Genomic DNA, 27,668 nt, shown 5'->3' on the forward strand with positions numbered 1-27,668 from the left:
TTGTATTGCCAGGAGTTGTAATTTCTTTCGACACCCACTGTGGTGAGAACCGCGGTAATCACCAACGCAAAATATCAAGGATTTCATTTCAATTACAATGGCTATTCCAGCAACTGACTACCTGAGCAGAGACGGTACTAAATGAAGGGAGAAGGGGGAGAAAGGTCCAGAGGCAGCTCGCTAGGAACGGAGGACTCCTGTGGACGCACAACCAGCCTGATTTCTTTACTCTGTCCTGGAGACTCGTCACATCGTCACCTCGTACGTCATTCTTCACTTCTGAGAGCGGAGAGCTATATCTTGACCTCGGCGGGAATGGTGATGCTCAAGACATCGACGCCCTTTTCAATGTCCGCCTTGCTCGGCATCTTTCCCCTGCGCATCAGCTCGGCGCACTGCGCCATGACGGGATCGCGGCCCATACTGGCCATGGCCACGACCGTCTGACCCTTGGTGTAGTAGGCGACGAACGATGCCTTGTCGGGCTCGCCCACGACCACGACGTCGTCGTACCCGTTGACCGTGTTGCCTGCGTACCGCAGCTGCATGCCCAGCGCCGACCAGAAGATGGGGATGAAGGCCTTGGGCTTGGAGGCGCCCTTGGTACGGATGCTACCTGCTACGCTGCGTCCCGCGTTTTGCGCCACGTTCCAGTGCTCGATGCGCACCGGTTTTCCCTCGCCACCTGGTCCGTGGTAGGGGTACGTCGCGATGTCGCCAATGGCGTAGACACCGGACAGCGAGGGCACGGCAAACGACTCGTCGGTCTGGATGGAACCGTCCTTGAGCAGCGAGAGGGCCTTGTTGTCGCGGAGAAAGCCCGTGGCGGGGGCGACACCGACACCCTCTATTACCAGGTCGGCTGGGAGTTCGGTGCCGTCTTTTAGGTGCACAGCGCCGACCTTGGACGAGTCGGAGCTGCTAGGCGCGGCTTTGTCCACCGACGCTTCCATTTGGAACTTGACACCATTCTTCTCAAGCAACCCACGGAAGATTTTGCCGACCTGGACACCCATGACGCGCTCCATGGGCTCCTTTTCCATGCCGACGACCGTCACGTCGTTCTTCTTTTGCGCCAGACAGTTGGCGACTTCCATACCGATGAACGAGCTTCCAATGACGACGATCTTCTTGCCATTTTCGCCGACAGCGTCGAGAATCTGCTGCGCGTGCGACACTTCGCGGAGAACAAAAACATTCCTGAGATCGCCCTTGAGTCCCTCCAAAGGAAGCCATCGCGGCGAGCCTCCAGTTGCGAGCACGAGCTTGGTGTAGTCGTACGCCTTGCCCAACTTTGTCGAAACCTTTTTTGCGTCAAAGTCGACGGCCGTAGCTTCGTCTTGGACAATGTCGATGGACGCATCCTTGTAGAAGCTCTCCTGCCTCCACGCAATCTTGGACACGTCTGCGAGCAGCGCCTTGGACAGCTTTGTCCGGTCGAGCGGCCTGTAGCCTTCACTGGAAATGACGGTGATGTGTCCGTCATATCCGCCAGCTCTCAGACCCTCAATGGCACCGACGGTACCCGCACCACTGCCATTCGATGTCCGTCAGCGGGAAAGAGCCGTGTCTGAGGCATGGAGAGACTTACCCGCCAATTACGAGCACCTTCTCGCTGCTCGTAGATTTACAGCTCAGACCCAACACCCTCCGATTGGCCTTGATTGTCTGCTCGTCTCCCTTGATGTAGACACCATCGCTCTTTTGGATAATTTCAAACTTGGCCAGAGGGTCTAGAGCTGGAGCGTCTTCGACATCACCGGTTGCGACGCTGAAGCAGGCTGCATTGCCGTCAGTCCTCCGTCATCTCTCAAGTGGTGTAAGACTAGCGAGTCCCGTACCTCCGTGCCATGGGCAAGTCAACCTTCCCTCGCCCGTGACGACGCCCTTGACCAGCGGTGCACCGTAGTGGGTGCAATTGGGGCTCGTGGCGTGCAGCTCGTCCTTGAGCTTGACGAGCAGGACCTTTCCATTCTCAATGCCCTCGACTTCAGCCTCTTGCTTCTCGCCGTTCTTGAGCTCGACCGAAGTGAGGCCCTTGAGCTTGTATTCCTGGAGAGCAGCCATTCTGAAAGCGGACGAGGAGAAAGTAGCGTGGGTAGACGGATTGCAAGCAGGTATGTGGACAGCAATAGGTCTCAGAAGCGGGTGCGATAGTGAAGTGATGGCCAAGGACAGGCGTAGGGCTGCGGCGGACATGAACACGTCAACAGCGTCGGCGGGGAGCCAAGTGGTTGGGCGAGATCAGGTCAGAGTGGGCGGGCTGAGCGTATGAGACAACATGACGGACCGGGAAGAGCGGGGAGAGCGAATGTGGGCAGTAGGTCGATGATGAGTGCTCCCAGGGCGGCATGGCGTGTCGGCCAATCAGGGCCTTTGTGATGACCTGATTCCGGCTGCGCGACACGACGTCAGTCTTGCGCTACGGAGCTCCATCCCTGCTATCGATAAAGCTGTCGACATCCGACGACTTTGTTTTATTCCCCGACGACATCGGATCTGATCCCAAACACCACGACGCGAGCGGCCAAGAAATCACAATGTCTCTGCCGGAACATGCTCCGGAGGCTTCACCTCCTTCAAAGGCTTCTCCAGCCCATCCATCCTCTGCTTAGCGTCGTGTCTCTACCCTTCTTTCATCATCTCATGACAAGACACATGCCAACGACGTTTACGGCCAAAAAGCTCCAATGTCTCTGTCAACAGCCTCTGGCGCATCGTAGCCATTCCAGGCCGATTTAAAGCCCACAGAGCCATGACCGATGATGAGGAGGAGCACCGAATTCCGCTAAGCAGAGCCGCCTCCACTGCTTGACGCCACCCGCGACCCTCACAATGGACCAACCATCGTCGCCGAACCCAAAAGACTGTATGTCTTTTCCCTCCTCTCCCTACCACCCGCCCCCATCGTCAGCTCAAGCCCGCTCTCGCACCAAAGGAGCGACCAATGCAGCGCCTCGCCCTGACCAAAGCGAAGCCGCAACTGAAGCCGCAGCTCCGGCCTCCGTAGGCGCAACCAACGACGACACGCTTCCCCCGACGCACGAAGACGTCCTGCCCAACAACCTGCCCGAGCCAAAGGACGACCACGCCTGCGACCACCTGTGGGGCCTGCAGCTGCCCGGCGGCATCCTGCTGCGCTCGACCAGCGGCACCGCCGTCGACGTCTCGACGCTGCCCGGCCTCTCCGTCATCTTCTGCTACCCGCGCACCGGCAGGCCCAAGGACCCCATCCCCGCCGACTGGGACGCCATCCCCGGCGCCCGCGGCTGCACCCCGCAGGCCTGCTCCTTCAACCGCACTCGCTCCTCGCTCAGCGACCTAGGCATCGCCCACATCTTCGGCCTCTCCACCCAGGACTCCGAGTACCAGCGCTCGTGCAAGGACCGCTTGCAGCTGCGCTTCGACCTGCTCAGCGACGCTGGCTACGAGTTTTGCGAGAAGCTGCGCCTGCCCATGTTTGAGTGGCGCGATATGCGCCTCGTTCGACGTATTACGCTGCTCGTGCAGCAGGGGAGAGTCGTTTGGGTTGACTATCCTGTTTTCCCCGCTGACCAGAGCGCTGAGAAGGTTGTTGAGTTTTTGAAGAATCAACCCATCATCTCGGGAAAGGGTGCCGGATGCGGTAATGAGGAGTGAACGGTGAGGGAATGCCATTGGTCGTCACCGTCGTCTGTTTTGTCGTTTCTGTGTCCCGTAGGGCCGCCAAGTACCACTTGGTCAGTGGTGGTCCTTGGTTTGGGAGAGACATAGAATCGGTCTCAAAACACTTACTCTCCTTAAGCGTTTCCCTGCAAAGGTGATCAGCTCAATGCGTGGACAAGCTCAGGATAGCCATGAAAAACAGGCAAGAAATGCTATAGTTGAACATCTATGCTACACCAGCCATGCGCCCCAAATCCTCGAACCACCTTCAAGGAAAAGAATTTCCGAATCAATCGATCCCTCTCGCTCCAGATACCAACTTCATTCGCATGCTTCGCTTTTTTGTCCCCCAATGGTCGCGTCAACAGTCGATAAGCCTACTCCATGCCCTCGATCCATGCCCGACCCACCTCCTCCGCAACACCCTTCCTCAAAAAGGCACACAGCTCACTCCCCGTGACGCCCTTGCGCACACCCTTGCGCCAGTCCCACCCCCTCTTTCCAGGAGCATCTGCTCCGGCGACCAGCACGCCGCTGCCCTCGGTGCTGGGAAGCAACGAGCCGCTGCCGCCGAGGAGGCTATAGGAGCTACCGGTAAGGTTGCTGATACTCTTCTTGAGGGCACGGGGCGGACTGGCGTTGAGCTGGGGGGCGCCGCCCTGAATCTGGCTATGGCCCTGGGATATGGCAGCTTGGAGATGCTCTTCGCACTGCGAGTAGACCAGAGACGGCGACGTTTGAAGGTCTTCTACGGCGCCGAGAAGGGTCGTCAAGTCGTCGAGGGAGAGGAGCCTCGAAGGGCGGTGGTTGATGAAGGGGAGCGCTTCGCCGAACAGGGTGAGAAGTCCATCGACTTGGACCGCAGAGTCGACGTCAGGGTCGTACAGACCGCCGCGGATTGAGTCGGCGGCGCTCGAAATGACGGCGATGAGAGCTTCGGCTGCGAGGCGCTTCCTTTGAAGAAGCCGGAGAGAGGACTCTTCTTCGTCGCGCAAATCGTAAAAGCGGCGGAGAGTGGCGTAGCCGCTGAGATATTTCGAAAGCAGTCGAGCAGCTTCGAGGTCGGAGCGGGACAGTGCCGAGAGGGTTTGCTTTGGGGTCGTGATGAGCGCTCTCAGACGGTCGTCCAAGTCGGCCTGTCGGGGATAGGCGCTTGAGTGGATCAGGCAAAGAGATATGAGCAAGTCGAGGACGTCGCGAATCTTTTTGGAGTTGTGGGCACGGGCGTAATAGAAAAGAGCGGCGCCATAGTTGTAAGAGTTTTCGGCAAGAGACGTGGCATATCTCTGCTAAGTATTAGCATTGTATAAGGCAGTGTGAACGGAGTACTGACCTCTGCAATCATGTTGGCGTGGTCAATGAGCCCCAGGTTCGTGCAAACGCTGAGGATCTTGTCCACTCTGTCAGACGAACTCAATGGCAGCCGATCAAGAAGTTCGCTGATCTTGTCCTTTGCGGCCTCGGCATGATCCAAGCGACCCAAAACCTGAATGGCCAACTCCCAGCCCTCCCAGCTTGCCATGCCCGTCTTGCTGAAAAGCAAGTCTGCATATTGCTGGAGAATCTCGTCCTTTTGCGGCCCTTGACTGTCGCCCACGCCAAAACTGAGAACCATCAAATCACTCTGGTTAAAGTTCTTCATGAGATTTCTTGAAGCGGGAGTGTCTCCGAGCCATCCACCAGCACTCGCAATCTCGACGATTGCCGCAGTCAACGTGAGCGACCAGCCTCGGGTAAGACCCAACAGGCCCTCCATGTTCTCTTCCATGACACATGCCAATGCGATCTCGATGGGGTTGTTGCTGTCAATTGATAGACCAGGGTCGTCTTCGGCCATGACTCGTGCCAACGACAGCTCCAACCTCCGTTGGTATGCCTTGGCAGGAGCAACATCGACGCTTCTCATTTGTTGAGGGTGCCTCGATGATCGCCGGCTGGCGGCCAGACTTCCTTGGGGCACTTCGTCCTCCTCCTCGCCGTCCCACCAGGCAGTGAGAAAGACAACGGCTTCGAGCCAGTCGAACGAAGCCCCAATGATCTCCTCGGGGTTACCCAGGAGGAGATTGTACAGGAGCTGGAGGTTCTCGTAGATGGTGTAAGGAATACGACTCTCGGCCCGGCGGCTTGCCGTGCTGAAGCTGAATCTTCCATCATCTCTTGGGTTGTATGTGGCACCCTCACCCTCGGCATATTGTCTCAGGTCGTTCAGCGCGTAGTCGACAGTCATTCGGTACATTGACCATTGTCTGCCCTTGATATCCCAGTCATCACTGTGGTGGGCGGGGCAAGCTTCCAAAAGCTCAATGGCTTGGAGCACCGCATCTTCGACAATGATCAACTCAGAACCGCGGTATCCTGGACTGTTGAATCCGTCCTCTACTGCAGTTTCGGCGACGCTGAAATTCCCCTTTTGCAGAAAAGTGATGGCATCGCTAAAGTTGCCGCGCATCACTGACGAAAAAATGTTATCCCAGTAGCCAGACTGAGCAGAGTAGTCGCCCCCAAGCTGGAGCAAGTTCTCGAAGTCGGCCGCACTGGGGTCATGGCGGGTCTGGAGCCAATCCAATAGAACTTTGGGAATGGTTTTTTGTCCACGGAATTTGGGTTTGGACAATTGGGAGGCGCTGAAAGCCGAGATTTGACCACGGCGGGACAAGGCCAAATTGCTTTTGCCAGAGTCGGATGGGGGAGGGTGGTGGATGGGCAGCAAAAGACTCGTCACAAAGTCTGCCTTGACAAGAGGCGACTCGCTGTCGGTGGGACCAATGACGTCAGGGAGGGGAGTGTGAGGGTGGTTCCAAATGTTGCAGAGGTCTCTGCAAGCGATGGAGAGGGCCTCCTCGGAAGCGTCCGACTCGCCGAGCCTGTTCAGGATGCGCTCTGTCTCCAGGATCAAGTCGTCGGGTTCTTGCAAGGTCGAGATGGCCCGGGCGCTTGTGGCTAAACCTTTTGCAATGCGGCCAATGTCGTAAGTTTTGGGCGGAGCTCCAAGCTGGGTGAAGGCGGGAGGGCGAGGTTCATGCATTGTGGATGCCCGTGACCGAGTTGTGGGCGACGCTCGCAGAGATCCGTTGGTGTTGAATTTTGTTGGTGAAGCGGGCCGGCTCGATTTGCGAGATGGAGCCTTGCCGGCAAATGGATCTTCGTCCATGACAGCGTCTTCGTCTTCCTCCATAACAGCATCCTCATATTCCTCCCTGCGAACCATTCCGTGATTATTGTAGTGGCTCCGAGGCGGACCATCTTCGTCCATTTGACCATAATCAAAGCCAAATCCTCTGTTGACCGGTGGGTCCATGTCGTCGGCTCTGCGCACCGGCTCGTCGTCAAAGGGGCCGTAGTTGTAGTGGCCGTCGTCGGTCTGATCGTCGTCGAATGGGTGTCTTGGTGGACTGCTGCTAGGTGCAGAGTAGAAGCTACGTGCCGACTGCGAACGCGTAGGAATTTGGCTTCGACCTCTGCCGCGACCTGTGGGATGTGAAGACAGAGTACGGCCCTTTTGAGATGGGCTGGGGCTGGGTCTGCCAAAAGGAAATTGTGGGGAGGGCGTGTTGCGCGCCGGGGTGCGGCGGTTGTAGGAGGTGCCGAAGATGGAGGACCTCGAGGTCGGCGGCGGACCGGTCGGAGTGGTGGAGCGCGAGGTTCTGTTGGTGCCGGGAGGCCTGCCAGCCGGCGTGGTGGAGGCCATGCTGGATCGACGCGTCGCGTAGGGCGTGTTTGGCAGAATTTCCCGGCGCAGATTGTTTTCGCGATTGTTGTCGCGGTGGCCGTACATGCGCGACAGAGCCGAAGGCGCCTCGTACTTGACGCGGACAGGCGAAGGACGACGGCGATGGCGATGGTTTAGACAGTTGCAGCGGCGCTTGGGGTCATTGTCGGGGGCGTCGCAGTCGTCCTCGTGGCAAATGGAGCCGATCGAGTCTTGGGAGTTGCCCGCTTTGTGATGGTGGTGATGGTGGTGGTGGTCGTCGTGTTGTTGGTCATGGTGCAGGTCTGGCGGGTCCTCGTTGAGGCTGTGGACGTGGAAGTGAGTCGGCTCCATTGGGCAGACGTGGCGTGTCTCCAGCCGACTGTCTTTGGATGCTGCCCTGTCGCTGTCGGCGTTGCGAAACAGTCGGAGTCGACATGATTGAGGCTCCAGAACCGCCGCCGATCTCCATCTCACGTGCGCGCGTTGCCATTTCCAGACCGGACGTGTCCAGCTGCAGTTGCTTGACTCGTTGCAGTGCTCTCCTCCCACGGCCTCTTACACCCACGACCTCACTGCTGCAGGAACCGCGTCCATCACGCTCCTCCACTCTTGCGCTGTTCTAAGCTCTTGGCTGCCAGCAAACACTCTCTTCCTTGCTTCGCCCGCTTAACCGAAAACACGCCTGTCTCCCTTAGCCGGTACCTGTCTCAAGAATGTCACCTTCGTCACTCCCGACGCGCTTCCATCTCGACCAAACCCTCTGCCATCTCAATGGTGTGCTGCTAGCCATCAGAAGATGATCCCGGCCATTGAGATCGCAGCAAACAGCATCGAGCCCGATTCTCGCTATCCACCGGTTTTGACAAGCACGTTGTCGCGCACACCAACCACCGGAGCCGGAACCGTTCCGATAGGCTTAGGCAGTCTGCTATTCGAGCGCATTGCTGTCGGATCAATGCCATCCGGATCATGCTATGCCGAGGACTACACGTCTTCTCCGCTTTGCCTTTCATTCCCCGTCTAATCAGATCAAATCGCCCAGCAAAGTCGCCATCTGATAAGAAGGCCAGCTCATCTACCTGCGCGCAACTACATTCAACCACTACCCTTTCAGAATGCCACTCGTCTCTGGAACCTGGAATCGACTGCTCCAAGTCGATGCTCTCCGTCGCTCATCGCAAGCCCTAGTTGCTTTGAGCGACAAGGTCGCCGTCTTTGGAGGAGAAATTCGACCCAGGCAGCCTGTCGACAACCACGTCCACATCATCCCAATTGGAAATGCTGGTATGCACGCATACTCTTGGACCTAATGACTCGGCCTCCTTCTAATGCGCTCTAGGCGAAGCTCCCATTCGGAGCGTCAAGTCCGAGGGCACGTCGCCATCGCCCCGCGTGGGCACCGCAGCAATCTCCTTGAAAGATGAATTGTTTCTATTCTCCGGTCGCGGTGGTGAAGCAATGGCCCCAATTGAAGAGCATGGCGCATTGTGGTCTTTTGACACTGCGTCGTTCAAGTGGTCCCTCATCACGCCGGCCGACTCCGAGGCGCCGTTTCCTCCAGCGCGCAGCTACCACGCTCTTGGTTCCGATGGAAATGGTACCATCTTCCTCCACGCAGGCTGCCCAGAGGCAGGGCGGCTATCTGACTTGTGGTCTTTCACACTGTCCACAAGGTCGTGGAAAAAGCTGGCCGATGCTCCTGACCCACCGCGTGGAGGAACTTCCATCGCCTTTCTTGATGGAAAGCTGTACAGAATGAATGGCTTTGATGGAAAGACTGAACAAGGAGGCACGCTGGACGTATACTATCCCAAGACAAATTCGTGGTCTTCGATCGAATTCCCTCCTGATGGCCATCATGGTCCTGAGCCGCGCAGCGTTGCTGCACTACTGGCGGTCTACGTTGCACAAGGGCCATCGTTGCTTACCCTTTTCGGAGAAAGAGACCCCAGTCCCTTGGGTCACATGGGCGCTGGGAAGATGCTCGACGACGCGTGGCTGTTTGATCTGGGTTCGGAGAAATGGTCAAAGATTCAGATTTCGGGAGCGGAAAAGAATGTCTCGGAGTCGTGCAACCCTCAGGCGCGAGGTTGGTTTTCTGCGACAGTGCAGAATGCAGAGCCGCCCACGACGGTTTTCGTCCACGGCGGTCTAGGCGAGGACAATGAACGGCTTGGCGACCTCTGGCGGCTGGATTTTGGTCCCTGAATCAGCACAGTTGGATTAAGGTTTTGCTCGGGGTAGCGCTGTCCAGTTTATGCTTTCCAATAGGCAGGTGTGTCGTTTTGATTGGATGGTTTCGCTAGCTACCATTCAGTCCGCCGCTACTGCCAAGGAGCAAGGCAAGGCTGTCCCCGGACCTTCACCACGGTTGCTTGCGGAAATCACCAAGGTGACACTGTTCAAAAGTTGCCAACGGCCCCGACGTGTTCGTGCACTGCTACCTACACTTTAAAGGCAAACATTCTCACCTCCTGTCAATCGACTTGCCAATGTGACGATACCATCGCTATCCATCACTATGCCTTCGTTTTACTCCCTGCTCTCACTTGGCATCTTTGTCTACCCAGCACTGTCGACAGTTCACTTCCGACAAGAAATCCATCCCGGCCATGGAGGTCCTCCACCAGAGCGACTTTCGGAACCGCCCCCTTCAAATCAACATATCGACCAGCCTTCATCCTCACTCGCGCCTCCCCATCAAGACTCCGGCCGACAACGGCCTGTGTACGACAGGCCGCCGCACCAAGCCGCCGCCGTGATATATCCCGCCGACTCGCCCGCGCTCTCATCACCGGAACACGAAAACGAAAGCCACAGCGGCCACAGCGGCAGCCTGTTCACTCTTTGCCAAGAGACTCCGCTTTCCACAATCATCTTCGGCTCCATTACTGCCTTCAGCTCATCCAACGGCTTCCCCATTGCCAACTTCAGCGTTGCCGGCTGCACGAGCACACGGTCTACCCACGATCCATGGGCACCGGGTCTGGCGGCGTGTCAAGAGCTTGGTAATGAGGTGCGTCGGTGCCAGGAGCTGGGAAAGAAAGTCGTCTTGAGGATAGACGGAAACGGAGGTAGAAGTAGGGGTAGCGAGGGTCTGGAGGAAGGGCCGACTGACGGCACTACCGCTCTACCCACAGACGTGGAGAAGGACGTGGCCGACGATTCGGAGCAATATTTGGAGTCAGGATCTGCACTACTACGGTTCAAAGACGCTCCGGACGCTAGGCGCGCTGCTCTCATGCTGTGGAAGTTGTTCGGGCAAGGGGATACACACGGCCCGGTCGGTGCGGATAGCATGCGGCCGCTTGGCGACGGAGTGTCTGTCGATGGATTCGATCTAGGTATGTCTTGTTCTCGCCTGCTCATCAGGCAAACTGTCTCATTGCGTCCCGGAGAGCGGGTGCTCCCACACTCAGTCACGGAAGCTTGGATGCAAGAGTCGAAGAACACCACTTACCTTCCCCTCAACTCTCCCCTATTCGCTCCTATTCACCTCGCACGGTCCGTCCGTCCGGCAAGGTAAATCCTGTGCTGACAAATCCCCCCTCACAGCACCTTTCCATCGCACCAGCAATACCAGCCCGTCTCAGGCGTATTTCTTTGCAACCTTTGCGTCGACTCTGCACGATCTGGCCCACCGGCGCAAGAACATCAAGCCATGCCAAATTTCTGCGACGCCGGCTTGCCTACCCGCGGCCTTCTTCTTTTTCCCATACAAAGTGGATGAGCTCCGTGAAGCCGTGGACGTTGTGTATGAGCCCGTAATGCGGACGCCGACAGACGATGATGAGGATGAAGAAGGCAAGCGCGAAGAGGGATGCGCCGGTAGATACAGGCGAGCCGTCGAGGAGGAGGATGAAGCAAGCAAGTTGTGGACAGCGTTGTCTGTGCCGCAAACGAACGAGGGAGAGGACGAACACAGTGGTGACGCTTCGGGGAGCGAAGGACAGGACAGAGACGAGTTGAAGGTGTAATGGTCGACTCGTTACCGGAATGCATGGCACGGCATGGCGTGGCGCGGCATCCCAACCCTCTTTAGCAATTTCATTCATCTTGGTGTTTGCGGGGTCTTGGGAGGTCTTTGTTTGTTTGGCGTTCCAGGTTCTCGGAAGATGGGTGGGAATGTGTACATTCGAAGTTTGGGTGCAGCTGTGGGGACTGCGGTACGAAGCCACACTGTAAGCGCGGCTTCTTGCCTCGTCATTCACTACCCTGGCTGATTATCGTCGCTACAGATATTCCGCTCTCGCTTGTATTTTGGATACTGATTCCAAATCAGCCTTCCTCGCTTGCTCTTATCATATCGGTGTGGGCGGAATACGTCTCCAAAACCACATGACAATTGAAAACCATTTGAAGCAGACTATGCTTACCCACCGACGTTGTTGACAGTTCACCTGCAGCTGTGATGCTAGATTTGGGAACAGACGACATATCGCTTACAGCCGCCACGATTTGATTTCAAGACACAGATCAGTGGGACTAAAGCAGGTATATCGATAGAACCAGAATGCTGCTTCTGTATTTTTGTGGCCCAGGTTCTGAGTTTGTCAGCTGAGGGCTGAAGAGCGGAATTGGAGAAGCTGAGTGCACGCGCCGTGCGAGAGTATCGTCTCCAAAAACATCACTCTGCTGACAAAAAGCCGGCGGTGCCATGACAATGACGACGACGCATTCCAGCCAGTAACCGAAGGAAAAGGTGGGTCTTATGCCAAACATGGCAATGTATGCTCGTGCGACACCACTCACTGTGTGGGATAAAAGAATCGCCATAATTGCTGGCACCAACAGTCTGGTCTTTACAAGTCGCAAGTTTTACCCCTCCACATACAATGGCATCCATTGAGCAAACTTTCGAGCAGGCCTGCGCTTCTGGTGACTATCCAGGCGCTGTGCTCTTAGCCACCAATGCCGACGGTGCGAGACAAACCCTTTCCCATGCCCCAGATCTAGCACTGACTTCTAATGATCTCGTTCAGGAAGCTTCCGCTACGAAAAGGCCATTGGCAAACGCTCTTTACATCCAGGATCTGACAAACAACCCCTGGATCTACATACAGTCATGTGGATAGCGTCTTGTACCAAGCTGCTCGGAACCATTGCTGCACTGCAGTGCGTGGACAGGGGTCAGCTATCCCTGGACGCCCCGGTCTACAACATACTCCCTGAGTTCAAGGATCAAGACATTATTACAGGTTTTGAGAATGGGAAGCCGCAGTTCAGGAAGCATACGAAACCTATGACGTTGCGGTGAGCAAGCACGCATTTTTCCAATATCAATCAGCCTTGACATGGACTGACTATCCCTAGACACCTCCTCACACACTCTTCTGGCCTCAGCTATGAGTTCTTTCAACCATTGCTTATAAAGTGGCGAAATTCTCGCGGTGAACCTTTCATGCCAGGCTCCACCGTCGAAGAGCGCATGAACATTCCACTGCTCTACGAGCCGGGCACCGAGTGGAAATACAGCTGCGGGATCGACTGGGCGGGAAAGATGGTCGAGCGCGTGACGAAGATGCCGCTGGATGCATACATGCAAAAGCACATGTTCGCGCCGCTCGGAATCAAAGACATGACGTTCAAGCTGGACGAGCGGCCAGACCTGCAGGCACGCATGGCCGACATGATCGAGCGCGACGAGCAGACCGGCAAGCTGCGCCCAGGATCCTTGCCCGAGCTGACCCAAAACACCAAGGACAGCTTCGCTGGCCAGGGCATCTACGCATCTTGGCCAGAGTACCTCAAGGTGCTGCAGAGCCTGCTGGCCAACGACGGCAAGCTGCTCAAGCCGGCGACGGTCGACTCCATGTTTGAGCCGCAGCTGTATCCATCGTCTCACACGTCGCTCAACACAAGACTTGACAACGACGAGCCTCAGAATGTGGTCAGTGGAAACTTTCCCCGGGGAACGAACCGTGATTGGGGCTTTGGTGGCGTGATCAAGCTCGAGGAGCAGCAAGACTGGCGCAAATCCAACGTGTTGACCTGGAGCGGCTTGCCCAACCAGACATGGTGGATTGATCGCGAGGCGGACGTCTGCGGTATCTGCGGTCCGATGATGCTACCCCTGGGCGACAAGACGGCGCAGGACTTGACCCAGTTTTTCAAGCTCGAAATAACCAAGCTGGCCAGGGCGGCATAGAGACTTTTTGGGTCTGGAGTCGAAGCTTGATTGGGAATTGCACTGCTTGGGGACGTTAGGGGTGATCCTCAACATACATCAAATATTGGACCGCGTCGTTTTCATCCGTCGAAGGCAGTGCTTGAAGACAATATCTGCTCCTCGCTTCTCGAAAGACGAGTGGATTGGAAATTTCCACTGAGCCATGAGAGCTAATCGCTTCGGATCTTCGAGCTCAAATTTTAATGGCTAGAGTCAAACCCGCCGTTCACTATTACAATGGGTGTTGAAAGTAGTAAGACCCCCTGGGTCAAGCTGCCGCAACGTACAACTGCTTCTTAAGTGTTGCCATAACATTTTATGGATGCCCCTTAGACAAAGCCGTAGCAATATATGAATGCTCCTTAGAGACAGCTATAGCAGCAAATGAATGCTCCTTAGACGCATTTGTTTTGCTAGGAGGCCTCATTTCTTTCGACATCTACTATGCTGATGATCAAACAACATGACGTCTTTGTGAATTCGGCCGTCATAGGGCATCAGTGCAGAACCCCTAGATCTTCTTAACCCCTTAATGCTCCACAGTCCATCAAGTAACACGGTACCTAAGCTAAATGCACAGAATGCACTGAAACAAAGAAATGAACAGCAGTCTAAATATTCTGGGTCGAGGCAGTACAGTCCGAGCACTTTGCTCTGATCCGTCGGCCTAGTCACATCTTTGATGTATTACAGCAATGCTCAGAACACGGCTGTGCCTGGGAATTTCAGGGGAATGGAACAGGGGCGGTGGGAGGTATTTATACTTGCCGTGATCGTGAAAAGGTCCTAGCACACATCTTCACGGCCCAGTCAAGCTCGTGACCCGGAATGTTATGCGGTTCCATTGACTTGCCGTGATCGTCACAAATTCCCATCACACATGTCATTCAGGGGGCAGTTGAGCGCGTGGCTTGAGATGTCATGCGGTTCCATCGACTTGTCTGTCACACAGGTTATTCACGGGTCGGCCAAGTGCGTGACCCGACATGTCATGCGGTTCCATTGACTGGGCGGGCCTGGAAGTATAAAATGCTTTCCAGGCCCCCTTGAATCTTGTGAGCCCACTCCTGCCAACGACGCGCGGTTTCGAGAGAAAACGACCCCTGGAACGGACTGGCTGTGTCTTGCCCTTGCGTTGGAATCACCACACACAAGAAACCTTTGACTTTCTCTTTTCCAGTTCGCTCTGTATGCTGTAAACATTGGAGAATAAGCGCATGTCCATCACGATCTGTTAATGCCTACCAGTAACATCGGACGTTGATGCCATCCGCCTTGATGTCTCCTCAATCTTGTTTCTCAGACCAACTCGACAAAGATCTTGGATGGCGGACGCGGAAACACGAAACGCGCAGCTTTGGCTTGCTGAGTGAACTCCCCGCCGCTCACGGTCCGCCGCCCTCCATGCCTCCGCCAACGTCTCCTCTTCCACTCCACCTTGCGCACGAATGCTCCCTGTGCTCCGCCAACCAAAACCAGCCACTCAGAATTTTCCTCTCCGCTCCACCCACGACCACGCCCATGCCCGTGCATGCGACCCTCCACTTCCGCCCGAGCAACATCTCGGACCTACGGGCCTTCGGGCCTTCGGCCCCGCTCGGTCTTCGCCGTAACACCGAGCCCACCACCACTCTTCACGGCCCAGCTCCGCTACTCCTGCTAGCCAAAAAGGTTCTTGATTGGACCATGCCCCCTCTTCTCCTCTTCTCCTGTGGTCTCCGCTCCTCTCCGCCCCTTCAGTCCGCGGAGTAGGAGACAGCCAGACGGCAGATGCCGTGTCCGCTGTATGGCAAGCAAATCACTTCGATGTCCAGCCTTCTCGCCCGCCGGTCCTCTCAGAACACGCGTGCGACCGCGCTCCCTGCCAAATTTGCTCACTTACTTCCTCACTGCCCGTGTCATGGCGTCCCGTCCGGTCCGTCCACTCATTGAGATCTGCCCGAGACACGGGGAGGGTGCGGGTGCGGGTAAGCTTAAATGGACGACAAGTGGACGAGGCGAAAGTCGGTCGGTCGAGAACCGCTGCGAAATTGGATGAAGCGGTACGGCTGGACTTGCTTGAGTGAGAGGAGTGTTGAGCGTTCAAGCAATCAGAAGTGACTTCTCTTCTCATGGGACAATTGGTCAGTGAGCTTCTTCAATCACGGCGAGTCCAGTGAATCATGACGTCCTGCCTCAGTTCAGCAATACGCCGTCGATGGTTGCCTGTTTGTGCGCCAGCAAGAAGGATCAATAATGGGAAGGGGAACTATCGTGTCTCATCCTATACTCGCCAGCCGAATGCGAATAGCGCGCTAGCCGAAATGATGCAGCCCGTCCGCCGCTGCACCCTGCTAGCCCATCATGAAGCATGTAGGGGTCGTTGTAACAAAAAAGGAGAATACTGAAAAGGAATACACGAAAGCGCAAGAAAGAAGAAGAGGTCTAGGACTGAAGGAAAGAAGCTGTCCGCAAAACGCCACAGTATGGCTACCACAGCACCATCAAGCTACCACCAAACAATCCCGCAACGATGATAGCAAAGCCGCTCATAATGAGCTGCAGCGGCAATTGCGGAGGCAGCTGGCCCGTAGCCAACCCCACCACGGCATATATTTCCTTTTGAGCCGCCATGCCAAACTCAAAAGTAGGGAGTGCGGAAGTGTAAGATGTGTTGACAGGGGGCGAGTAGCTGGCGACGTCGACGCCCTTCGCGGTCGCTGTAACACCAGGGATAGACAAGTTGGTGATTTCCTCGACGTGTGAGTCGTTGGCATAAGGTTTCGTAGGGGCGAGTGCAATGATATTCTTGTGCAAATCGTAGACGACGTAGGCTGAGCGCAGGAATGTATCGCCCAGAATGACTGGGCCATTGCCAGCTCTGTCGATGCCGAGTTTGCAAATCGGTACCTTCTTGGGCTCTTTGAGTTGTGGCGCAACATTCGGGAGACTTGCGAAGGGGATCACGAGGTCCTCAAAGGGGACGGCGATTGTGGGCCCATTGGTGCCGCCAAAGCTGAACTTCATGGAAGCGCCTTGCGAGCCTAGCGCGCAGGGAACCAGCCACACATTTCCATTTTCGGGGTTGAAGGCACCAACACCATGGAGAATCCGCGTTGCAAGGTCGTCCGGAAGTGAGGTGATGGTGCTTCCGCTGTCGAGTGAAGCGGGCACGGTGAGATCTTGCTGGTCGTACACCTTCTTGCCAGACTTTTCTGTGACAGCCAAACCTGACAATGCAACGGTGAATCTGTCGTAGAGCCCAGTGTCCCTCGAGCGCACAATGGGCACTGAAATAAGATCTCCTTGGAATTTTTCAGTATCAACGCCCCCAAAAAGAATATTTCCAAACTTGGCGTCTGGAGCATTCATCAGCTTTCAATGTCGTAGCTTAGATGCTGTAGCTCGTCTCACCATCATCATTCAGCCAAAGACTGTATGCGAGGCTCGATATGTGTCCCCTTTCCAGCAATTGCTTTGGGACGTTGGGATACGTGTTGCTGGGGTCTTTCCTCGCTGAGACTTCTAGGGCCTCGTATCCAATTCCCATGATACCACCTTCAGTGTCTGGGGTCATTCGGGTCCCGGTGAAGTTGATGCCCAGACCCATGGTCAGTTTCGTAATATTGAGTCCGCCCATATTCAACGTGTCTGAGAAGTAGATGCCCGTGACCCCGGCGCCATCCTCATACAAGGTTTCGAACTCGCCTCTGGTGGAAAGTTCCTCGAAGGTCGAGGAGAGCTTCTTTTCAAAGACGCCATACTTGCAGCCGGTTCTTTTGCATTCGTTGCTGAGCCTGTCAGGAAGCCACGTGTCGGAGCTGCCGGTGTCGAGATGGAGCTGGAATGATCTGGGAGGCGTGCCGACGCTGACATTGACGTTGTATCCCCAACGCTCGTTTTGGAGCCCCAATTGCACGGCTTCACGGCGGGCGAGTGGCGGTAGCTGGGACACGTCTTTCTTGGTCCTGGTGAAGGGAAGACCAACGACCTTTGGTTGCGGCGCGTCGGCTGCATGAGCGACAGTCGCGACGGCCGCCAAAATGGCAAACAAAGTGGCCGTAGAATGCATCGTAGACGACTGGAAGGGGGATTGGGTGATACCGTGTTGGGAAGAGGACAGAGCAAAGCCTGCACGAAAGTGTCGGGAAAAGAATAGCGGAAAGACTGGCGATGACCGCGTCGGGGAAAGACAGCAAAAAGATGAAGACAACGGTATCGGGAAGAAGAGGGAGAAATCCTGCAGACGTTCATGAACACTTGATCAGTGCTTCGGGCACACGTCCGGCAAGCGCAGCAGAGGTCGAGGCTGAGCAGTCGAGAGGCACAAAATGACAGGTGCTACTAAGTCGAAGCTTGATCCTCACTTGCCCTTTGAAGCTTGACCCGGCATCACTTTCTCGTCTCCATAGCCCAAATATTGGCAAGCGTGTGGTGCATCTTGCGTAGACCACAGGTCCACAGGTCCGTGAACGTGATCTTCTTCTGCGCCCGTTCTGCTTCCAACTAAGCATGCTCTCGAATACACTTCATGCCTCCATTTCGTCTTGTGGGTGTTGGCAAGCGCACCTGACGTGGATATCGCTGATTCGAGAATAGTCCGAGGGAGGAAGTCGAGGAATGGCGATCAACGGGAAAGAGACGCGAACTGCCCGCATCGCAGGAGCAAGACATGTCATCGACATCATTGGCTTCCAAACTCACCCATCCCCAGCCCGTGCTGCCGCATAGGTATGGTCTTCGCAGACAGACAAAGGAGGTGCGTGGATGGGTGCCGAAGCTGCATTTGGGTGATTGAGCATGTGCTGCGACACGTGCGCATGCTGTTTTGCAGTTCGTTTGCCGCAGTCTGCACGCCGAACATTGGTCCAGTCAATTCTCGAGTCAGCAGCTCCTGGCGCAACAATAAATCTTCCTCGCCTGCTGCATGCGCAAGGCGAAAATGTCCTTTACGCTTCAATCGTGTTGAGACCAACTTCAACCATTAACGAGGAGTCGCTCTATGGCGAATGCTTGCCGGCATTCCCCAGGTCCTTTGGAAGCGGCGCGAGAGGCCCGAATGCTTGACAATGTTCTGCCTGTGCGTCCACACAGCTCGGTGCAATATATTCTTCTCTGGCCGACCAGTCATCGCTTCATCACACAACGATGGTTGTGGTGGGTGTCAAAAGGAATGAGAACTCCCTGGATCCATCCGTGGCGAGCGACAGCTCCCTAGGTGCAGCCATGATAGTGGATGGCAGACCAGCTGTGGTGGTGAAAGAAGGCTCCTGAGGTGTGCTGTTTACTTCGACACCCACCACTGCGAGGCAAGGAGGCGGGCAGTGAAAAGAGACGCGTAACCAGGCCGACAGGGTGGCCAACAGGGCAGGCAGATGGGTGTCCTGAAGGTGGCAGTTGACGCGAGTGCCGTGCCACAGACGCGACGACACAACGCGACGCCTGTTGCCCCGTCGGCGTCGTTATAGGCAATTTTCCCCCGGCGGCAGAATTGTGCAGTTGCTCATTGGAGGCTGCGAATATCGACCGAGGGCAAATTCAGGTCGATCGGCGCAATTCGTGGTTGATCTTGCCTGAACAAGGACTCTTTTTGAAAATTTCGACCCCAGATGAAGCATGGCCAATTTGTTGCGGGTTGCCGGATAGGGCGAGCTGTCGAGCTGTCGAGTGTGGCGTTGACATGACGATGGCAGAAGAGGCGTTATGTCAAGATGGAGTGTTCATTGCTCACTGAAGATGAATTTGCGAGTAGGTGCCCACGCCTGATGACGCACCAACACCAAGATGCCTCGTGTAAGATGGAGCTGGATGAAGCTTTGTGCGAAGCTCCAGCCCTGCTGCGAGATTAGGTTTCCAGACCCCTGCTACCCGTTGCTGTCTTCTTGGCGCCAAGTCTTTAAACCTCCATCAGAGCCTCAAAGTTCGTCATTCTTCCAAGGCGCAGGCTGTTGGCTTGATGGGGTTTGGCTTATGGAAATGCTTAAAGAAGCACAAGGTCCGAAAGACGCGGTGGAACGCAGCAAAGGTGCTGGATAGGCAGGTAACGAAGAGGACGAGGACATTGCGCTATGAACATGCTGCGCAACAACGTGACGGCTTGCGACGACTTTCTTCCTGTTGCAGTCGGGCCCGTTCGCGGAATCCATTGCATCGCCGCCCCTCGTTATCACTTCCCCGGTTTCCGAGGAGTCGACGGCCCATGTGGGTTGCCAACACCGTGCAGCCCACGTACCTATTTTCTACTTTCTGAGACGTGCAGCCCGGAGGCCGCGAGGGCGACAGGCATTTGACAGAACAAACGAGGCCTCCCCCGCCAAAGATTTGGATTGATTATGAATGAATGGTGCATGATTTGACGAGAAAAGAGGGGGCTCAAAAGAAGAATGACAAGCACCTCACCGCCACGCGTGTCGGTTGGAAGAGCCTGGAATATAGACGACGAGTAATGGCCAGGATCTAGCACAGAAACAGCGTAGTTACATGACTTGTTTGTTCTCTATACATCAAGCGCGCCCCCAGCTTCAGGCACGGGCTGTGTGACCTGGCGCAGTCGAGAGTCCAGAATCCTTTTGACAGGTTTCACAGCCATGCCGGCACATGGGAGGTTAGCAGGCCGCGTCTATGGTCGGCACTTTGGGATGCTTGAGATTCGGGAAGGAACCGGATTTGCGAATCAGAAACTCGGACCAGTGCCGTTACACGCGTCAGCTAGAGTTGAAAGCCGTGCTATTGGTGGTTTTCGACGCCCCTGAAGGGCACTGTGGAAACAGTTTGTGACGGTGCCTGCCAAGAAGCGGAGCCGCTCACTGCTAGCAGGGCTTGGCGGACGCGTGGCCTGTGAAGCATTGAAACATGGCGACAGCGAGAGGTCAATTGTAGCCGTGGAACTTCCAAGCGGAAATCTTGCTGATGGGACAAATCAGACAGCGCCATTCTGCTTTGCCAGTGGGTCCCGTCACACCTTACAGCAGCCATAGCGCGACTGCACCGCTGCCCGAGTCGACGACTGCGTAATCACCTTCCCATTGATTGACCAGCGCTGTCGATGCAGAAATGCTTGGACCGGATGGCGGTATGGACGTGTGGAATTGAGGCGGAGAAGCAGTGCGACTGTTGCAAAAGGAGGACGAATGCTCCTGATGTGCTCCCGTATATAAGGCCGGGGCGACAATCCAAGCTCTTCTTGTAGACAGCACAATCATTCCAGACTTGAACTCACCTTGATACCCATACTCATCTTTCACTCTCTCCAAAAATGGTCCGTCTTTCTGCTGTTGCGGCCCTCGCGGCCCTCTCGACTTTGGCTGCGGCCCACCCCGAGCCTCACCACAACCATGCCATGGTCAAGCGCGAGGTTGACTACCGTAATGACCTCGCCAACAAGCAGACTCGCTCTCTTGAGAAGTGTGCTGGTTCGCAAAAGATGAAGAGGCACCAGCAGCGTGCCGTCGAGCGCCGCGCTGCAACTCTTCAGCGCCTGCGCAAGGAGCGCGGTGTCTCCGACAAGAAGATCAAGCACCGCCGCACTGTTGCCGATCTCCAGGCCTTTGAAGAGGTCAACCACAACAAGACGGGCGTCGTCTCGACCGATGTTGAGGCCAACTCCCTGTTTGGCGCCAACACCAGCTGCATTCTCACCCCTGAGAACACCATTGGCCCCTACTTTGTCACTGGAGAATACGTCCGCTCCGACGTCACTGAGGGCCAAGCTGGTGTCCCCCTGCATCTCGAGATGCAGTTCATCGACACCAACACCTGCGAGCCTCTGCCTGACCTCTTCATTGACATTTGGGCGGTAAGTGATTCCCGAACCTGTGCTTCTCAGCGTGGGCTGATGTCTTTAGTGCAACTCCACGGGTGTTTACTCCGGTATCGATGCTTCCAGCGGCCAAGGCGGTCTGAATACGACGTTCTTGCGTGGTGTCCAGGAGACCAACAGCGAGGGTCTCGCCACCTTCGACACCGTCTTCCCGGGTAAGTCGAAAGGATCCAGCACAACGGATGAGGCAAGAATTGGAAGCTCCCAGGTGCACTCAGAGATGTAGTCGACGACTGCTCCCTAGGTGCACCCATGGTGATGTGGCGAATGACTGCTCCCAGCTACAATGCCAGGAGCCACCATTTTTGTCAACACCCACTGTGAGGTCCAACTGAACCTTTGCTAACAATGCCATCAAGGTCACTACGAAGGCCGTGCTACTCATGAGCACGTCGTTGCCCACGTTGGCGCTAAGCTGTTAGCCAACGGTACCTCGACCCAGGGCACTGTTGCCCACATCGGACAGCTCTTTTTCGACGAGACACTCCGCGAGGCCGTCGAGGCCACTTATCCGTACAATACGAACACCATTGACGTCACTACTAATTTGGCCGATATGTGGGCCCCATATCAAGCTGAGAACAACTACGATCCATTCCCGGAGTTCGTCTACGTCAACAGCGAAAAGATTGAGGGTAAGTTTCGATTTTCTTCCCAGGGGGTTGCAAAAGACGGTAACTCCGGGGTTCAGCCGGCTACTGCCGGACTATCAGGGCTTCTGTTTCTTCTGCGATCTCCTGTTCCTCTTTTGTGGAAGGGCCTTGCTAATGGTGCCTTGCAGATGGTCTCCTGGCCTGGATCTCGATTGGTGTCGACAGCACTGCCAACCGCAACACCAACGCCACCAACGCTGCTTACTACGATGCTGCCGGTGGCCATGACAGCGGCAAGAGCGTTGCCGGCGGTGGTGGCAGCGGTTCGGCCCCCAGTGGCTCGGCCCCGGCGGGTGCCTCGGGCACTCCCTCTGCCTAAGGGACGAGATGTTGTAGATGGATATGGAGATGGAGACTTTGAAAGATTAGATTTGGCGTTTCAGAGCTTGGGAATAAGCATTTCGATGAATTGATTGATTTTTGGTATTGCAAGCTGAAAGTCCTTGGTGTGTTTTGGTGAGAGTCCAGATGGTGGCGTTCCGCGGCGGCAGATGTCTTCTTGTGTAGATGATATTGGATGGATGGAAACTGGCCTTTTAGGAATTCGAAATGAGCATCTGAGCAACTGATTAAGTTTGATGCAAGCAGAGATCCAAAGCCGTGATGTGTGAGAGGCCATATGGCGGCGTGCCGCCCGCGGGCTTGGCGTGCGTGGTCGGAAGCTCGGACGCTCTATGGGCTTCGTTCCCAACAGCTGCTCGCCGTGTGCATCACCGCGCCTCTTTCCGCGAGGGAACCCACCGCACCCAGTCGCACTTCACCGACTCGACGCCTCCACCTCTCCACCTCTCGTCTCCTGTTCCTCCACCATGGCCTCCACCCTCAAGGACGAAGGTGTGTCTGCTCCACCTCTTTCTACACTAGCCGAGCATATCTACCACCATGTCGCGTCGCGAGCTCCTTGCCCTGGCCGCCTCGAACCCCCACGACGGCCGCTCCATGAGAGATGCCAGCCACTCCTTCGACTGCTTCTGCGGGAAGAAATCCAAAGATGGTGACGCCGTCAAGTGCACCGGCTGCGGATGGTACTCGCACAAGTCCTGTGTCGACGGCCTGGGCATCGATCAGAGCGTCTTCGAATGCTTCAAGTGTCAGGACGCTGAGCGGTACCCAGTTGCTGATGGTAAAATAGCAAAACGGAAAGCTGATGATAATTCGGGTTTGGGCAGCCCGAAGCGTATCAAGTCATCCAACTCCCCCACCGGCGAAGCGTCTGCCTCCGCCGAAGCTGCTGCCGACCCTCGAGACCCTCCTCGTGCTCCAAGGACGGTCCCCTTCCCGGAGAAGGTTTGTCGCATTCCCCAAATCCCATTGCGTATGCTGACATGTCGGTTCTAGCCCGCCGTCCTCGAAGAGCGCAATGGCGAAATCGAATTCCGCGTCGTTAACAATGACAACGAGCGAGAGAGCACCATCATTCTCACCGGCCTGAAGTGTATATTTCAAAAACAACTGCCCAAAATGCCCAAGGACTACATTGCGCGGCTGGTGTACGACAGAACTCATCTCTCCATGGCCATCGTCAAAAAGCCGCTAGAAGTCGTCGGGTAAGTCTTATGGGTGCCAACAATGACTCCGCGCTAACCACCTCTAGCGGAATCACCTATCGCCCTTTTATCAATCGACACTTTGCCGAAATCGTCTTTTGCGCCATTTCGTCCGATCAGCAAGTCAAGGGATACGGTGCGCACCTGATGTCGCATTTGAAGGACTACGTCAAAGCCACCACTAAGGAACAAATTATGCACTTTCTCACGTACGCCGACAACTACGCCATTGGATACTTCAAAAAGCAAGGCTTCACAAAAGAGATTACACTTCCAAAGCCGCAATGGATGGGCTATATCAAGGACTACGAGGGCGGAACCATTATGCAATGTAGCATGGTGCCCAAAATACGGTACTTGGAAGTCGGCCGCATGCTGCTGAAGCAGAAAGAAGCTGTCAACGCCAAAATCAGAGCCGTCAGTCGCAGCTACGATGTTCACCCGCCGCCGGCGCAGTGGGCTAAGGGCCCCATCACCAAGATCGACCCGCTTTCGATACCCGCGATCAAAGCGTCGGGCTGGTCATCCGACATGGACGAGCTCTCGCGCGCGCCGCGCCACGGTCCCAACTACAACCAGCTCCTCCACCTCCTCAACGACATGCAAAACAACACCAATGCATGGCCCTTTCTGCAACCCGTCAACAAGGATGAAGTTGCCGATTACTACGACGTGATCAAGGAGCCCATGGACCTGGAGACGATGGAGCAGAAGCACGAGAAGGACATGTACCCGAGCCCGGAAGACTTCATCAAGGATGCCATGCTCGTCTTCAACAACTGCCGCCGATACAACAACGAGAACACGCCGTACGCCAAGGCGGCCAACAAGCTGGAGAAGTTCATGTGGAGCCGCATCAGGGAGATTCCCGAGTGGAGCCACTTGGAGGCCGAGTACGCCAACGTCAAATAAGGCGACGTCGTCCCCCATGTCTTCCTTTGTTTGTTTCCTTTCGGATTGGTGTTTTGATGATGGCTTGTTTACGACTTTCGCCCTCCCCCCCTTTTCGCTTTCTCCTTGCAAATTAGGATACCCACCGCTCTTGCGCCATGGGTCGGACGGCGCTCGGGTGCTTTCTTTCTTCTCCTCTTGGGTCGGGACTCGTTGACTGTGTTGGAAAAGGGATCAACGAACACGGCACGGTATGGTAAGGTACGGTATGGCAAGGCAAGGGAATGAGAGGAAAGGCGTTTCTGGGTACGACCAACTGGGTGGAGAAATTTCAGTTCCCCACCACGGGTAGAAGGTGAACGTGTTTCTCTTTTTTGGCATTGCAATTTTGATATGCAACACGACGCGGAGAGAGCCATGCATGGCTGGCCGGAATAATGTCTGTTCTATGAGCAACCTTCTGATTCGTCGTCGAGACAAAGCTACATGTAAGCATTTGAATTCGAATGGTCTTCGCTATCCTGAACCACATCTAGAAGCACCAGCTGCCATGACAACCTGTTCCCGTCTCCAAACCCCATGTCTGAAAAGGACCAGTCTCAATCTCGCCATGCCAAAGCACAGCCGCTATGATTTCATTACTTCGTCGTCATTGTTACCATTACTACAGTGATCACTGTATGATCATCCCCACGTCGCGTCGCTCCCCTTGCCGGGTGCGCCGGCCGTGAGGCTCGGCGGCGTCGTCAGCGTGTAGCTCCAGGCCTCTTGGCCGTCGACGAACAGGCGGTACGTGAGCATGCTCTGGTCGCTCGTCTTGGGGGACGTGATGTCGATGGCGCCGAACTTGGAGTTGCCGTCGGGGATGTATCTGTTCAAGTTACGAAAATTAGCGTGGTGAGGATGAAAGAGGAGAGGGACGATGGACGCACTTCAAGCAGACGTCTTCCTCGTCGGCCTCGTACGTGCGGACAGGGAGGTAGAACATGCTCAGCGGACTGGTGCTAAACTCGTGCACAGCAGCAGTGGGCGGCCAGCGGCCGCCAGGGGGAGGCGGGAAGGCCGTGGCGGCGAACTCGTGGCGGTCGCCCGACAGCACGACGACGCCGGAGCGCCCCGTGGCGCCCACGTCCCACATGGCCTCGAGGACGCGGCGGCGCTCGGCCAGGTAGCCGCCCCACGTGTCGGCGGCGCTGGGGCCGACGCGCCAGTTCTTGGTGAAGGGGATGCTGCTGACGACGACCTTCCAGCGCACGCCGGGCTTGGGCGGCGGGGCGCGCAGGAAGGCGAGCAGGTCGTCCAGCTGCTGCGCGCCGAGCATCGTCTTGCTCTCGTCCCACGTGTCCTTGAGGTGGTTCAGGTCGCGGTAGCGCCGCGTGTCGAGCAGGAAAAATTCCGCGGGCCCTTGGACGAAGGAGAAGTATGTGTCGGAGGGCCGCACGGCGGGCGGGTTGACCGAGACTTGGTAGTGTCGCCATGGCTCGTAGGCGGCGTTGAAGACACCCGTCTCATTGCGGTCCCAATCGTTTTCGATCTCGTGGTCGTCGAGGACGTGGATCCACGGCAGATTGGACGAGACGGATTGCCACTCGGGCGACGCGTAGACGCGACGGTACTCGCTGCGGTAAGCCTCATTGTTCTCGCCATGTCGAATCGGGACGTCGATGTAGATGAAGTCGCCGAGGAAGAGCATGAAATGCGCTTTCAGTTCGTCAATCAGCTTCGCCAGATGCTTGAACCCTGGGACATGGAGAGGGTGGTCGAGCGGGTTGTAAGGTACCCGCGCCTTGATACAGCTTGAGTGCAGAAAAGTGTACTTTTGCTGCTTGTCCGCCCGCGACGAGATCTTTCCTGGCGGGGGAGCAGTGACAAAGTATCCCGAGTGGTTGTTCGAGAGAGCATATTGATACCGAGTATCCGGCTTCAGCTGGGAAAGTTCGATGGCTGCCGTAAAGTCCGTCTCGTCCGTCAACCAGGCAATCTCGGCGGCATGTTTCCACGCCGTGTCCTGTGGATAATGTCCCGAGTCTAATGAGAACGGTGGGTCGGCGAACCGATACGAGATGAAGACCGGAAGCTTGTGTCCGTCAGGTTCTCTGACCAGAATCTTTGCACTCCTGTCTCCCACATAGCCGACTCTCGCGAAAGAGAGGTCGTGCGAAGGCCAAAAGACGGGCGCGCGAAACGCCAAATCGAGCATCATGACGACAAGGACAAAGTTGATCCCAAAGGTGATCCAGCTCCAAAATGCAGACGATGGGCTGGGCAGGCCAGTCAAAAGCGTCTTCAGAACCTGCGGTCCCTTCTCTTCAACGACGACTGTCTCGTCGACATCCACCTTCTCCACGGTTGTCTTTCCATTGCCCTCGACCGACTCGGTGGGGCTATCATCGTCCTCGCCCAACGCCACCGTCTCCTTTGCGATAATGTCGATTTCATCCGAGACGAGCTTGTACGGGGACGTCGAGAAGAAGCTATTCAGAAAGGACGGCACGTAAAGGACGACGCAGGTTAAGGCGATGCGCGGAACGGCCTGCAGCGGCGCAAGTTAGCGGGGACAAATACAGGCAGAGACCGGTCCCTAGCGACTAGTTCAGAGCGACCACTGGACGACAGGTGGTAGAAAGGGAGGGAGACCAACGCTCGAGGGTATCTGTTCGAATGCAGCAACGTCAGCATGAACCGCGACGCGTCTATTGGGCGCAGTGTGTACGCACCCATCTCAAGAAGACGTAAATGGAGAGTCGAAGGATGATGGACGAGGTGGCGGCAATGTATTCCGAGACGGAGGCCATGTTGCCTGCTGCTCAGCGCATGTCGATGATGGGAAAGAAGGCGACTCGAGAAGTGCTCACTCACTGTAAGCTGCTGGAGCTTGCTTGCAGGACGGGAGCACGCACGATGCGAAGAGTGACGCAATTGTCGCAGCCGCGAGTCAGCCCTTCGTGTTATCCTTGCATGCTTAAATGCTCCTGGTCCGCTCTTGAAACTCTACACAAACGTCTGCTCCCGCTCCGGTTATTGCGCTGCGGCTGTTTCCATGCCGAATTCCGCGTGGCCAAGTAGATGCTTCCCTCAATCATAGTTCCTACACACTCAGTCCAAGTGCAGCTGCAATGCCATTGTGTTAGAGCCCGAAAACTCACCATGCTTATTTTCTCTATCCACTGCTGTCCGAAAACCACAATGCCAAAAGCCAAGGAAATCCTTGACCTGATCTTAGAGCAACACATCACCGTGCATCTAGACTACCATAAGACCATTCAGTCGGATA

General features: G+C 55.9%; 10 protein-coding genes across 10 annotated transcripts; 6 read left to right on the top strand and 4 right to left on the bottom strand.

The window, feature by feature from the left end:
• Positions 1-293: 293 nt before the first annotated feature.
• On the bottom strand, positions 294-2,067 carry J3D65DRAFT_549801 (uncharacterized protein; the record flags this gene model as incomplete). The annotated part of the gene is made up of 3 exons (XM_066796971.1): positions 294-1,533; positions 1,592-1,781; positions 1,842-2,067. 3 exons carry the CDS (start codon positions 2,065-2,067, stop codon positions 294-296), a joined length of 1,656 nt encoding a protein of 551 aa, XP_066658117.1.
• A 380-nt stretch (positions 2,068-2,447) lies between these two features.
• Positions 2,448-3,890, top strand: J3D65DRAFT_617752 (uncharacterized protein). The gene is made up of 2 exons (XM_066799584.1): positions 2,448-2,869; positions 2,996-3,890. Exons 1-2 carry the CDS (start codon positions 2,836-2,838, stop codon positions 3,637-3,639), a joined length of 678 nt encoding a protein of 225 aa, XP_066658118.1. The 5' UTR covers positions 2,448-2,835; the 3' UTR covers positions 3,640-3,890.
• J3D65DRAFT_617754 (Nup85 nucleoporin-domain-containing protein) lies at positions 3,683-7,779 on the bottom strand. The gene is made up of 2 exons (XM_066799585.1): positions 4,979-7,779; positions 3,683-4,931 (listed from the first exon to the last, which is right to left on the bottom strand). Exons 1-2 carry the CDS (start codon positions 7,685-7,687, stop codon positions 4,023-4,025), a joined length of 3,618 nt encoding a protein of 1,205 aa, XP_066658119.1. The 5' UTR covers positions 7,688-7,779; the 3' UTR covers positions 3,683-4,022.
• Positions 7,780-8,069: 290 nt separating this feature from the next.
• J3D65DRAFT_270182 (uncharacterized protein) lies at positions 8,070-9,701 on the top strand. The gene is made up of 2 exons (XM_066794955.1): positions 8,070-8,620; positions 8,676-9,701. The coding sequence occupies exons 1-2, from the start codon at positions 8,452-8,454 to the stop codon at positions 9,542-9,544; spliced, it is 1,038 nt and encodes a 345-aa protein (XP_066658120.1). The 5' UTR covers positions 8,070-8,451; the 3' UTR covers positions 9,545-9,701.
• Positions 9,702-11,350, top strand: J3D65DRAFT_270183 (uncharacterized protein). Its single transcript, XM_066794956.1, has 2 exons — positions 9,702-10,680; positions 10,892-11,350. The coding sequence occupies exons 1-2, from the start codon at positions 9,858-9,860 to the stop codon at positions 11,311-11,313; spliced, it is 1,245 nt and encodes a 414-aa protein (XP_066658121.1). The 5' UTR covers positions 9,702-9,857; the 3' UTR covers positions 11,314-11,350.
• An 821-nt stretch (positions 11,351-12,171) lies between these two features.
• J3D65DRAFT_656817 (beta-lactamase/transpeptidase-like protein) lies at positions 12,172-13,484 on the top strand (the record flags this gene model as incomplete). Its single annotated transcript, XM_066802505.1, has 3 exons — positions 12,172-12,256; positions 12,319-12,589; positions 12,650-13,484. 3 exons carry the CDS (start codon positions 12,172-12,174, stop codon positions 13,482-13,484), a joined length of 1,191 nt encoding a protein of 396 aa, XP_066658122.1.
• A 2,449-nt stretch (positions 13,485-15,933) lies between these two features.
• Positions 15,934-17,645, bottom strand: J3D65DRAFT_270292 (aspartic peptidase domain-containing protein). Its single transcript, XM_066794957.1, has 2 exons — positions 16,899-17,645; positions 15,934-16,843 (listed from the first exon to the last, which is right to left on the bottom strand). The coding sequence occupies exons 1-2, from the start codon at positions 17,554-17,556 to the stop codon at positions 15,975-15,977; spliced, it is 1,527 nt and encodes a 508-aa protein (XP_066658123.1). The 5' UTR covers positions 17,557-17,645; the 3' UTR covers positions 15,934-15,974.
• Positions 17,646-20,680: 3,035 nt separating this feature from the next.
• Positions 20,681-22,522, top strand: J3D65DRAFT_617765 (GPI anchored dioxygenase-like protein). Its single transcript, XM_066799586.1, has 4 exons — positions 20,681-21,279; positions 21,329-21,458; positions 21,663-21,938; positions 22,085-22,522. The coding sequence occupies exons 1-4, from the start codon at positions 20,740-20,742 to the stop codon at positions 22,273-22,275; spliced, it is 1,137 nt and encodes a 378-aa protein (XP_066658124.1). The 5' UTR covers positions 20,681-20,739; the 3' UTR covers positions 22,276-22,522.
• Positions 22,523-22,663: 141 nt separating this feature from the next.
• On the top strand, positions 22,664-24,906 carry J3D65DRAFT_617768 (uncharacterized protein). The gene is made up of 4 exons (XM_066799587.1): positions 22,664-22,790; positions 23,089-23,243; positions 23,295-23,503; positions 23,551-24,906. The coding sequence occupies exons 1-4, from the start codon at positions 22,766-22,768 to the stop codon at positions 24,413-24,415; spliced, it is 1,254 nt and encodes a 417-aa protein (XP_066658125.1). The 5' UTR covers positions 22,664-22,765; the 3' UTR covers positions 24,416-24,906.
• On the bottom strand, positions 24,821-27,295 carry J3D65DRAFT_617775 (PhoD-like phosphatase-domain-containing protein). Its single transcript, XM_066799588.1, has 4 exons — positions 27,112-27,295; positions 27,036-27,047; positions 25,327-26,927; positions 24,821-25,265 (listed from the first exon to the last, which is right to left on the bottom strand). Exons 1-4 carry the CDS (start codon positions 27,187-27,189, stop codon positions 25,079-25,081), a joined length of 1,878 nt encoding a protein of 625 aa, XP_066658126.1. The 5' UTR covers positions 27,190-27,295; the 3' UTR covers positions 24,821-25,078.
• Positions 27,296-27,668: the final 373 nt, after the last annotated feature.

The sequence above is a fragment of the Phyllosticta citribraziliensis genome (genome assembly GCF_038025025.1).
Source record: "Phyllosticta citribraziliensis strain CPC 17464 chromosome Unknown J3D65scaffold_3, whole genome shotgun sequence".
NCBI classification, from domain to species: domain Eukaryota; kingdom Fungi; phylum Ascomycota; class Dothideomycetes; order Botryosphaeriales; family Phyllostictaceae; genus Phyllosticta; species Phyllosticta citribraziliensis.

Excerpts from the sequence above, each read along its gene's own strand:
- J3D65DRAFT_270292 (XM_066794957.1), bottom strand. The coding sequence starts at position 17,556 with ATGCATTCTACGGCCACTTTGTTTGCCATTTTGGCGGCCGTCGCGACT. Across the intron at positions 16,844-16,898 it reads TCTTTGGCTGAATGATGATG|ACGCCAAGTTTGGAAATATT; the intron begins GTGAGACGAGCT and ends TGAATGCTCCAG.
- J3D65DRAFT_617754 (XM_066799585.1), bottom strand. The coding sequence starts at position 7,687 with ATGGAGCCGACTCACTTCCACGTCCACAGCCTCAACGAGGACCCGCCA. Across the intron at positions 4,932-4,978 it reads ACGCCAACATGATTGCAGAG|AGATATGCCACGTCTCTTGC; the intron begins GTCAGTACTCCG and ends AATACTTAGCAG.
- J3D65DRAFT_270183 (XM_066794956.1), top strand. The coding sequence starts at position 9,858 with ATGCCTTCGTTTTACTCCCTGCTCTCACTTGGCATCTTTGTCTACCCA. Across the intron at positions 10,681-10,891 it reads TGTCGATGGATTCGATCTAG|CACCTTTCCATCGCACCAGC; the intron begins GTATGTCTTGTT and ends CCCCCCTCACAG.
- J3D65DRAFT_617765 (XM_066799586.1), top strand. The coding sequence starts at position 20,740 with ATGGTCCGTCTTTCTGCTGTTGCGGCCCTCGCGGCCCTCTCGACTTTG. Across the intron at positions 21,280-21,328 it reads TCTTCATTGACATTTGGGCG|TGCAACTCCACGGGTGTTTA; the intron begins GTAAGTGATTCC and ends TGATGTCTTTAG. Across the intron at positions 21,939-22,084 it reads CAACAGCGAAAAGATTGAGG|ATGGTCTCCTGGCCTGGATC; the intron begins GTAAGTTTCGAT and ends GGTGCCTTGCAG.
- J3D65DRAFT_270182 (XM_066794955.1), top strand. The coding sequence starts at position 8,452 with ATGCCACTCGTCTCTGGAACCTGGAATCGACTGCTCCAAGTCGATGCT. Across the intron at positions 8,621-8,675 it reads CATCCCAATTGGAAATGCTG|GCGAAGCTCCCATTCGGAGC; the intron begins GTATGCACGCAT and ends AATGCGCTCTAG.
- J3D65DRAFT_617775 (XM_066799588.1), bottom strand. The coding sequence starts at position 27,189 with ATGGCCTCCGTCTCGGAATACATTGCCGCCACCTCGTCCATCATCCTT. Across the intron at positions 25,266-25,326 it reads GAGGAAGACGTCTGCTTGAA|ATACATCCCCGACGGCAACT; the intron begins GTGCGTCCATCG and ends TAACTTGAACAG.
- J3D65DRAFT_617752 (XM_066799584.1), top strand. The coding sequence starts at position 2,836 with ATGGACCAACCATCGTCGCCGAACCCAAAAGACT. Across the intron at positions 2,870-2,995 it reads GTCGCCGAACCCAAAAGACT|CTCCGGCCTCCGTAGGCGCA; the intron begins GTATGTCTTTTC and ends CTGAAGCCGCAG.
- J3D65DRAFT_617768 (XM_066799587.1), top strand. The coding sequence starts at position 22,766 with ATGGCCTCCACCCTCAAGGACGAAG. Across the intron at positions 23,244-23,294 it reads CGGTCCCCTTCCCGGAGAAG|CCCGCCGTCCTCGAAGAGCG; the intron begins GTTTGTCGCATT and ends TGTCGGTTCTAG. Across the intron at positions 23,504-23,550 it reads AAGCCGCTAGAAGTCGTCGG|CGGAATCACCTATCGCCCTT; the intron begins GTAAGTCTTATG and ends AACCACCTCTAG.